The sequence below is a fragment of the Prunus avium genome, chromosome 3 (genome assembly GCF_965620075.1).
Source record: "Prunus avium chromosome 3, drPruAviu1.hap1.1, whole genome shotgun sequence".
Classification (NCBI taxonomy): Eukaryota; Viridiplantae; Streptophyta; class Magnoliopsida; order Rosales; family Rosaceae; genus Prunus; species Prunus avium.
The window spans coordinates 36081298-36092472 of record NC_142286.1 but is presented as its reverse complement, the minus strand read 5'-3'; the positions used below and the strand labels follow the sequence as shown (position 1 = coordinate 36092472).

Sequence of the window (11175 nt, the reverse complement as noted above, 5' to 3'; positions counted from 1 at the left end):
ATTATGTTGTGAAGTAATTTTATCTGTTATAAAATAATAGTGACACGAGGCCTTGAAATTTACCTTAAGATCGGATAACAATTTTTTCTCAAAAAAAATTCATTTGATTGGATAACAAATTTTATTTATTTAGGCAAACTATTTTGTGTGTCGCTTTGACTAATTGGAAATTGGTTTAGTGGGAAAGCAACCCATTAATCTCGTATCTAAAGAAGGTAAGAAAAGAACGAAAAAAATAAATAAAAAAAAGGTCAATGATTTCTCTACACTAGAAATAGCAAAACAAATAGCTGCGGCGGCGAGCCCAAGTTGTTCCGTACGCCGCAGCGCATTCAATCATTCTCTCTCTCTCTCTCTCACTCGGAATCCGGGGTTATCTCCCGGACTTCGATTCAAGCTGCTCTACATTCTAACAAAACCCTAATCTCACTCAACTCAAGGTAATTGCACTCCTCAAATCCCTAATTTCAGGTCCCTTTCTATATATTTTCCTTCTCCGTTTGGCTGTCGAGAAACCTTGGAATTTTAGGTAAGAAAGCAAATTAGCTTTGAGGCTTTAGTTTTATTGCGTGTTTGTTTTCCCGGCAACTAAACAGAGCTTGAATTCATTGACAATCATATGTTTACCTTCCTCTTTCCTTTTGTTTTAAATGGTATTTTCTTTTATTGTTGTTGTAAAGATTTCCGATAATTGATTGTGATGTCTGTTTCAAGGTTGAATATTTGAGTTGAGGTAGTGTTGTGTCTGTATAATTGATTCTACTACCAGATTGTGGTATATTAAGTCTTGGTCTAATTAATTTTAATATTGGTGGTTTAATGGTGGTGTTCCTGACTCTTCAAGCTTTATTTTTATCTCATAGTCTTGTATATCTGTACCTGAGTACCAAATTTAAGGCATTTTTGTCTACATACAAATATATACCGGTATACATGTGTTTGCGCGCTTTAATGTACTTTAGTAGTAGTATTTGAGTTTTATATCATACTTGGTTTTCTCGTGTCCTTATGATTGTTCATGTAATGCAGAGTAGTTTTCGTGTAGTCTGTTACAAAAGAAGTTGCTTCTTCATTGAATATGGAATCTGAGGACTTTATCGGTCTCTCTCCTTCTGGAGATTCTCTTTGCGGGAATGTGAATGATGAACCTAACAATTCTATTTTCGACTCTAAAGAGGTTGATTCTCAACCCACTAATTCGGAGGATAGAGAAGATAAACCGAAAAGTGAGAATCTGGGGAATGACAGTGATGTTCAACATGAAGTTAGCCATTGCGTACCAGAAGAAAACCTTGAAAGTGAATTGGTTGGTAGTGGTTCAGATATGGAAATTGAGGACATAAGCAACCTTCCTGCTTTGAACAGGTCTGGTTCTGCAGATGAAGAAATCAAAATAAAGGGTAACAAGGAGGGAGACGCTCATTGCCTACAGCAAGCAAATCATAACAATGATTTATTTGACGAATCATCGTTGCTAAGTGTTGCACAGTCCGAAACTGTTACAGTTGCACAGGAGTCAAATATCTTCTGCTCAAAGGTGCACAAGAATGGTTGCCTTCCAGTCCAAGATGCAAGTCCCTTTGGAACCCATAAAACGGGTGGCACTAGTATCCTTCTTCCACGTTTGTCATCTTATTGTTTTCATCTTGCACATATTCCAGCTCTTTCCAACTGAGAAACTGGAAAATACATGCAAATAGGTTTACCTCTTAACCTTATGATGCATGTTAATTTTTAGGATGCTGAAAATTTGGTTGTCTTCAGTTGTGACATGATCTTTGAATATCTGTTCTCCATAATTCAACTTTGCCAGCTATATCAGGTGTTAAGAGAGCCCGAATAACAGTTGATGAGCGGCAACCTTCAGTGCGTGTAACATATAAATCGTTAACAAGGTTGGGCTGGAGTAATCGTTGTTGCATAATGTTTTGATATAATCTTAAGCCAACAAATACTACAAAGTAAATATATGTTTATATAGATATTTGTAATGTGGTTAGTTCTCCATTTGTCAACTTCTCAGCTTATTTGTTTAATATTACAGAGCCAGTAAACATAAGCTTGAAGAACTATTACAGCAGTGGTCAGAGTGGCATGCTCAACATGTTCCTTCATCTCAAGTAAGACTCCTCATTTATACTAGGGATGGTTTTTCCTATAAAGGATCTTTATGACCTGGGTATATTCAGTTTGAGTTGTATTAAAAAGTTCCAAGGATCAAAAGTCATCATTGTTTCAAATTATTAGACTTGACAATATTTTATGTTCATATAGTTTCCTTCAACAGAAAAACAAAACCAATTCTTATGCTCATATTAGTAAGATGTATTGATAAATCATTGTTTTTAACAAAAAACAATATCAATGTAGGCAAGAAACCAATACAAACTATAAAAAGAAAAGGAAAACAAAAAATCCTCAAAGGAGAATGAATATAAATGTCCGGATTTTAGCTGGCTCAACATATTGAATATTTTATTTTGTGACATCATTTTCAATGGGATAGATTATCCAATGTGTTAAGTTGTAAACAAAGCGCTTAAGTTCCATTTTCTTTGCCTCTGAAGACTTCAGTCAAAACATGGGGTGGGTTTGTGCTTTGGAAGTACTTTTTAACATTCAACTCTGAGAGGTGGTTTGTGAAGTGGACTAAGCTTTGGAGAATGATTTCTCTGGTTATATTTCTGGTCATATGGAATGAAAACAAGAGTATCTTGGAGAGTGGGAGGTCTTCAATTGGCTGTTACCTGTTTTGATTTGTTGACTCAATTACAATGCTGTGTTTTTATGTAATATATTTTGTCTATCTTTTGGCTGTATTGGGTGTATGAATACTACTTGAATTTTGTAATCATTCAGGATCCTATTGAAGTGGTGGAATCAGGTGAAGACACATTCTTTCCAGCTCTCCATGTTGGCACGGAGAAGACGTCTGCAGTGGTGAGGGTCCTGTTATTGTATCTATGCTTTATATACATCCTGTGTGCTTGATTTGTGGCGTTTTCCCAATTACTTACCTAAAGCTTGGAGGCAAGGGGGTGTTTACCCTACTTGGTTGCTAAACTTATGCAACCACTACTTGTGGCAGCATCTCCTGGTTTAACTTTCCTCACCTCCCTTTTGGAGATAGGACATGCCCAAAATCCCACATTGTTTTGTACACTTGTACTACAACGATGATAAAATAATGGTACCCAAGATATGTTTAATGATTTCTTCAGTTTGTTAATTTTTCTGTTTGTCACAAAAACAGGAAAAAAGGAATGTTGTTTGTGATATTTTATTTCTTAGTACTATGCCATTAGTTCTTCTGAAATGTTCTTTCATGTGCAGTCTTTTTGGATGGACAACCAAACAAGGAATGCAGAGAGCAAGGAATCCACTCCTTTGGATAGCAATTATGTGCCTCTATATGATCGTGGTTATGCCTTAGGCTTGACTTTGGCTGGTGGCTCAAGTAATTTGGAGGGGTAAACACTTTCCCCCCTATATTATGTGATCTCAAGTACAATAGGAATTTAGACACAAAAAAAAAAAGTAAAATAGGAATGTAACAATGTCAACAAAGCTGACTGATAATAAAATGCCTGCTAGATGAGACATTGTATTGGCATGTCTACATAAATATGCGCTGATATAAATCAAGGATCTATGGTTCGGGACAAGACAGAATGACTACTACCATCGCACTAGAAGGATTCTAGTCATCACCCTAGGACTCGATTGACACAATCCTACACTGCAGCATATGCTGCCGAAAAGAATTCTATAAATTCTTTCATCTCTTCTCTTGCCTTTAAGTACTTACAAATATGCATAACTGAAGATGCCTCCCTCTTAGACTAGCATTATAGTTCTCTCAATTACCATGAGAACCTTTCAACTCCCCAACAAATTTTTTATGCATGTAATATTCCTTGAATTTCAGAAACTTAAAAGTTGTTCTCATTTTGACTATAAGATGGTGATGGATTGATTATATGATCTCTTCTTCGATCTTTTCCTCTCACAAAACCTAAACATGATCTCTTCTTTCAAGTGCACTTACTGCAAATAGCAAACTTGGTTTTGTTTATTACAAATATGTTTGTGCTCTTGCTAAGTTTTATTCAGCTCTAATAATACATTAGCATTGTGCTATTGGTTTTTTCTTGTATGATGGCAGTATTACTTTATTTAGCTGTTGAAAGTTTTGTATTGGGTTCCTTATTTACCATGTTTTGATTTAATCTTCTCATAGGCATATTTATGTCCTTGATCTTTTGGATGGGAGTAACAACCAGACCAAAAAAAAAACATGATAATGAATAGCAAGAGTAAAGGGTGATTGGGCTTCTTGAATCAGGTGTCTAAGTAGAGGCCTTCATTAAATCCTTAATCTCGTCATGGCATGACATATAGGCTGCTTCATATGGTAATCTTGTTGGTGAAATATTTGATTCCATTTTATGGCTGTCTTGAGCATCACTTCAATTTTTAAGAAAAATTTGTGTTTGTTAGAATGCCTTACAGATCTTTTTCATTCTTATTTAATGTTGTAGAGGCTTGGAGATTATAGATGATGCAAGCCGTTGTTTCAATTGCGGTTCTTACAATCATTCGTTGAAGGATTGCCCTAAGCCTCGTAACCATGTTGCTGTCAATAATGCCCGCAAACAGCTCAAGTTCAAACGAAATCAGAATGCTAATTCTCGCAATTCAACACGATATTATCAGAATTCTCCAGCTGGAAAATATGATGGTTTAAGGCCTGGTGCTCTTGATGCTGAGACAAGGAAGCTTTTGGGTATTGGGGTAAATGATAACTCATTGTGTTTAGTATAGAAGATTTGTTAATTTCTAGTGGTGCTTCTTATAATTGCAAGGCAAATATTGATAATTGAATATTAAGCTCCTATGCCTGATTTTATTAGTTTAAAAGGTAATGTTTGACGTGTTCGCATGACTTGAATTTGGATATACCGTACTGTGTGTTGCACTTTTAAGAAGCTAACAGCTTACAGGAGAATATGTGGCTGTGGATAAAAGTAGTCTAATTGGTATGGAAGATTTGTCGATAAGGCCTATACTATTACATTTCTATTAAATACAGTAAGTTTAGTTGAGTTCAAATTGCTTCGCAAATATATTAAGTTTCACGTTGCTGAAGCTGTATAACTACTGTCACCCTCGTTTCTTTGGTTGAGATTACAACCTTCTAAGCAACCAAACATGCTATGGCTTTTTTATTTATTATATCAAGTTAACATGTGAAGATGAATTTGATGAATCTACCAAGGTTAATGTTAGAGTTTGGTTCTTTTTTTTTTCTTTTGGTCCGATAGAGTTTGGTTTCCTTTCTAGAAGTTTTTGTTTTGTCAAAAAGAAAGTTCTATTTAAATTTTTTTCGGTTATATCTGCATCTATTTATTTATTTATCTATTGGGGTTTGTGCAGGAGCTTGATCCGCCTCCTTGGCTTAACAGAATGCGAGAAATTGGTTACCCACCGGGATATCTAGGTATTTGAATATATTTTACTGAATTTAGTCACTTAAAACAACCAGTTAGGAATACTTATCATAGTCCACAAGCAGTCTGGGTGTGCATTTCCTGGAGAGACCCAGTTCAAATGTTTGAGATTCATTGCTAAGTTTATGGAGAGTATTGTGCTAATCTCCTGACCCTTGACCATCCTGTTTTCTGGAAATTATCAAACTTAGGGTTTTAGTTTCAACAAGCTATTTGCTAGTCATAGTCCTAGTTTATTGGACTTGTCCCCTTTTTGTTTTCCATTTAAATTTTCTAGCCTTGACACTTTATCTTAACATTTTTAGATCCAGATGACGAGGATCAGCCATCAGGGATTATAATATATGCTGATGAGGAAATTAAGGGAGAACAGGAGGATGGGGAAATTATTGAAACCGATTATCCTGAACCACAGAGGAAAATGACAGTCGAATTTCCAGGACTGAACGGACCAATCCCAGAAAATGCTGATGAGAGACTTTGGGAACCTGGACCTTCGTTTTCTGATCACTCTAGGAACCGCTCATACAGCAGATCGAACCATTATTCAGAACCCGTCAGCAGAGGGCATCACCGTGAGCAAAGGTGGTCCAGGGATTATAGAGATGACGGGCCTCCTGGCGTTGAACCAGGTTCTGGCCCATCTAGTTACCCTCCAAGATATGGTAGTTACGATTACGGTTACAACTTACCAAGAAGCCCTACCTTTGGAAGGTCCCAATCAGACAGAGGTAGAAGAATCCCTTTGTCCAATGAAGGTTCTTTTCCCTACTCAAATCCTCGTCATTCGCCAAAGGATTATGACTCGGCCAATTTCGAAAATTGGAATGATGAAAGCAGGAGCGACTACGACCTTGATAGTTCAACTAGGGATAGGCTAGACAGGCATCGCCATCACCGTAGGAGGTAATGAAAATGACATGTAACTAGTAAAGATGCTAGTTGTGATGGATGTAGAGATGATTTAATTTCCCCAAGGAGGGATTTGTACAAATAACTAGATAGAGCTTGATGAGTTTAGATGGCTCTTTAATCAGCTATTGTTGTATGCTACTCTAATTGTATGTACTGCTTTCCTTCTTTCCTTGTTTCTGTTGCTTTGGGTTCGTTTAAAAAGTTATGAGATGTTGGTTTGATTTCATGCCTTTTGTTTCTTGAAGAAATCTTTTGTTTATTTGTTAACTAGAATTTTCCCGCTTAAGTGGTAGAAATACGTTTGATTTGATTTGATTTTTTTAATTTCATACAATGGGAAGGAGGAATCAAACTTAAGATCTCGGATGCATGATTAAATGTTTTTAACTACTTTGAGCTGTCCCTTGCTATAAAGGTGAGAATTGATACCAACAATTTTCAGAAAAACTAAAAATCGTAGGTCTATACTATAGTTGTTGTGAACTCCAGTGGATGGTGGTGGGTTCGGGTTTATAATTGTTGAGAATAGGTCGTCTTGTAAGGTGAATTGCTGGGCAAAGAGAAGAAAAATAGTTTAATTTCATTGCTTTGTTTATGAATTTTGGTCATTAAATAATTCAGTCATTGTATTCATATAGGGTGAAGGAGTGTAGCTGTAAAAAATCATCAAAATCAGAGTTGAAATAACCGTTAAATCATGATTTTTCGTTTATAACCGTCGAAATGTTTTGTCCTATTACTTGATCTCTGAATGTTTATTTTTTCCGATTTTTGGCGTATATGATCTCGAAATATAAACAAATAAGTTTGACGGTTGGATCATTGAAACTAGTTTCGTAGAATGCGTATGCCATCAAAACAATATATTCACTAACAATTAAGAGTTTATTTATACTTTCGTTAAATATAACATAAGATTCTGTGGTATCCACTAGTGTAAATATTTTAAATTGAAGATCAAATTCAGTTATTGTATCCATATAGGGTCAAGGAGTGTAGCTGTAAAAAAATCATCAAAATTAGAGTTAAAATAACCGTTAAATTGTGATTTTTCATTTATAACCGTCGAAAAGTTTTGTCCCGTTACTAGATCCCTGAATGTTTGTTTTTTGCGATTTTGGGGGTATACGATCTCGAAGTATATACAGAAAAATTATGGATGTTTTCCCTATAAATACATAACAATTTTATTCACTTTCCACACCAAATCCTCATACAAACTCTTCTCCTTCCAATATTTATAAATTGTAAATATTTGTAAATTGTAATCATTTTTTTTTCCTTGCATTTTTAATTTTTTTTATATTTTCTTTCATATTTATTTTTTTCTTGCATAATCATTTTATTTCTTACATTTCTAAATTGTTTATATTTTGTTGCATAATCTTTTTTTTTCTTGCCCTTGCCTTGCCTTTTGGGGTGGAGGTGCTCTAATATCTCAATTATTTTGTATGTATTTGTCATCTGTATGGGTTTTTTTTTTCCTTAGACTAGATATCTTAAAATGGACAGTAAGAGGTGAAGTATTTGGCATTTCTATGTATCAGCATAAATGCTATGAAAATTATCTTACGACACAAACACTTGTATGTTGTCAACACAAACACTGGTATGGTCCATGTTAGGTGTTTTTTCAATTGATTTCATCTTGCAGCGTGTCGAGAACACCTAAGGGTATTCACAATGGGCTCCCTAAATCACCTCCTTAGACAAATTTTAGGGAGGAATTGGAAAAATACAACTTCAACCATACTCCCTTTCCACCTCTTAAAATAGGGAGACCTTTAGGAGCTCTTAAATTTGAGGAGAGAGAAATGACTGATAGTGGCTCCCTATAATTTAATGTTGTTTTTTTAATATTATTTTTTATAGAGATGGACCAATCATATTGAATTTAAAAATAACTATAATATTTATGGCTCTCTAAATTAAGGAGTATGATTGGAGTTCAAATTTTATAGAGAGCTCCTAAAATAACTTTTTTGTGTTTTTAGCTAAATTTTAACTAAAAAATAAGGACTAGGATTGTAGATGCTCTAACATGGACCATTTCTTGATATTTATTTTTTGAACATGGACCATTTCAATTTCTTTGTGCTTTTGTTTTCAACGTCAAAGTCTTGGGCTTCTTTCCCTCTAAAACATGGCAATCCTTGGTCTTCATTACACTCTTCATAATTCTGACTTCTTCATTATAGTTGCCACATACATTACCATTATTCCTTGCATTGCAGATTTTAACGTTCTTGTTGTTGGTTGCATTGCGATGTCTCTAAGCAGGCTATCAACTTTCTGTCTTCAATCCTTGATAAACTGCTCTGTTGTTCTCTTCATGTTCTTCAATTTTTTCCAACCCTTTGTTCATCCACTTTCCTTCAGCATCAATGACTTTGGTCGAGATGCAAACAACATACTTTATGAAGGTGATGCCGGGCCTTCTTCAGGAGTGATTGAACTCAGCACGATCACAGCCAAAGATATACAGGATATATGTTGCCGCACTGGCCGGGCTACGTATGCAGAACCTTTGCACTTATGGGACTCTGCTAAACTGGCAGACTTCACTACTAATTTCTCTTTCATTATCGACACTGTTGATAATGATACCAACATTGCTGATGGACTTGTGTTTTTCCTTGCCCCTGTTCACTATCCAATTCCACCAAACTCTGCTGGTGGTGATCTAGGATTATTAAACACCACCACTCGTTTAGACAAAGCATCCCAAAACCAAATTGTAATGGTTGAGTTTGACACTTTGCCAAACTCATGGGATCCACCCTGGCCACACGTTGGGATCAATATCAATATACCATCTCCTCAGTTGTTAATGCCAGTTGGGATGCTCTCGGCAACAGTGGGAAGAAGGCTCACGTACAGATAACTTACAGTGCTACCACCAAGAACCTCTCTGTGTTTTGGACATATGAGGAATATATTGATGTGACCTGAGAAAGGTTCTCCCAGAGTGGGTTACAATTGGATTTTCAACTTCCAGTGGCTGTGCCCGAGAGCGGAATGTTATATATACATGGGATTTCAGATCAAACTCAGAGGAGTTAAGTACCAAAAAGGAGAGGAGGTTATTCTGGATTGGGGCCGTTGCAGTTTCTGTCTTCATTTTGATTCTTGGTGTAGCTATATGCTGGTTGGTGGTCAAGAGGCAGATAAACAGGATTGATGAACATGGAAATGACTCCAATTCAGTAGCCTCCACAGATCTTGTGTGGCAAGCCTTGCCAAGACGATTTTCTTACGAAGAATTAGTTGCAGCCACCAATGACTTTGCAAACGACAGAAGGCTAGGCCAAGGAGGGTCAGGGAAGGTTTATAAAGGAATCATACAAGATCTAGGCTGCACAGTTTCTGTGAAGAGAATCGTCCCAGAATCCGAGCACTATGAGAAAGTCTTCATCAACGAAGTTAAAATAATAAGCCGCTTAATACACAGGAACCTGGTGCAATTCATTGGATGGTGTCATGAGCAAGGCGAGTGCTTACTTGTTTATGCATACATGCCTAACAGCAGCCTTGACACGCATCTATTCGGCCCTAGAACAACCTTGCAATGGGATTTGAGGTACAAGATAGCTTTAGACTTGGCCACAGCCGTTCATTACCTACATGAAGATGCAGAGACGCGTGTCCTGCATAGGGATATCAAATCAGCTAACGTATTGTTGGACTACGATTTCAAGACTAAGCTTGGTGATTTTGGGATTGCTAAGCTCGTGGATCCGCGGTTCAGGACTCAGACAACAGGAGTGGTAGGGATGTACATTGTAAAAAAAATTAAACCCACAAACACATATTTGAGAAAGAAAAAAAAATTCTTGCACATTGGTATATAGGGTTCTGATGATTCAAATGAAAACAAAAAAATTGTTGCTGCAACTGCAAATACAAGATATTAATCTACTCTTTCTTGTGTTGTCTAAAGCTCCTCAATTTTCTCTCTCTCCCAGGACCAGGCATATCAAATTTTGTAGTGTTTAGTTCTGGAAAAGCAATACCAGGATCCTTACCCTCTTTCATGTCCCGCCTAATTCTCTCTACTCTGTCGAGCACTACCTCAACTGCTATGTCAAATGCATCTTCAACTGTCTCCAATCTCGGTGCTCTTGGATCTGCATATATTACCCTTGGGATCAACCTTATAACCTCCTCTCTCATTGCTGATACTTGACGCTTGGGAATTCTATGCAATGTCTCATTGATCATCACCTTTTGGTCCCTGATATCTTTTTCTGATATGAACACAGAGTATTTGGATGGGGTGTTGGGGATGGAAGAAAACTGGAATGCAGCCTGCCAAGATGGAATCAAACGTTGATCGCCGCGTGTATGAGTCCCCCGAAGGCTGCAAGCAAAAAACTGATGCTTCAAATACCTTCATCACATTTAGGTTTGCACCACGGTGGCAGCCTACAAGTTTGCACGAGGATGAAGATTGGCATTGGTTTATAATCATGTCCCGAAGAAAGACCGAGAGAGAGAGAGAGATGAAGTCGAAACAGCGAGAGGAACGAGTGTAGGGCCGCCAGGGAGTTGGGCGCCGCCTAGGCCGCCTAGCGCCCGCCTAGCGCCAGCCTAGGCCGCCTAGCACCCGCCTAGGCCGGCTGGGCTGGTCTGGGCTGGCGTTTTGCCGTTGAGGCGTCGATGATTAAGGTGGCACTGAGGCGCTGCATGAAGAAAGACTGAGAGACAGAGATGAAGTCGAAACAGCGAGAGGAAGGAGTGTAGGGCAGCC

General features: G+C 37.3%; 1 protein-coding gene and 1 pseudogene across 4 annotated transcripts; both read left to right on the top strand.

Moving 5' to 3' along the window:
- Positions 1–240: 240 nt before the first annotated feature.
- LOC110760004 (Proline-rich spliceosome-associated (PSP) family protein / zinc knuckle (CCHC-type) family protein) lies at positions 241–6651 on the top strand. Of its 4 annotated transcripts, none has more exons than XM_021962189.2 (9): positions 241–440; positions 1035–1607; positions 1814–1895; positions 2045–2120; positions 2860–2940; positions 3334–3470; positions 4542–4794; positions 5437–5500; positions 5816–6651. In XM_021962189.2, the coding sequence occupies exons 2-9, from the start codon at positions 1079–1081 to the stop codon at positions 6418–6420; spliced, it is 1827 nt and encodes a 608-aa protein (XP_021817881.1). In that variant the 5' UTR covers positions 241–440; positions 1035–1078; the 3' UTR covers positions 6421–6651. The 4 variants fall into 4 exon arrangements, with proteins under 4 accessions (XP_021817881.1, XP_021817858.1, XP_021817872.1 ...); XM_021962166.2 differs by having other exon boundaries at positions 1030–1607; XM_021962180.2 differs by having other exon boundaries at positions 241–529.
- A 1917-nt stretch (positions 6652–8568) lies between these two features.
- Positions 8569–10276, top strand: LOC110759996 (L-type lectin-domain containing receptor kinase IX.1 pseudogene; annotated as a pseudogene).
- The last annotated feature ends 899 nt before the right edge of the window (positions 10277–11175 follow it).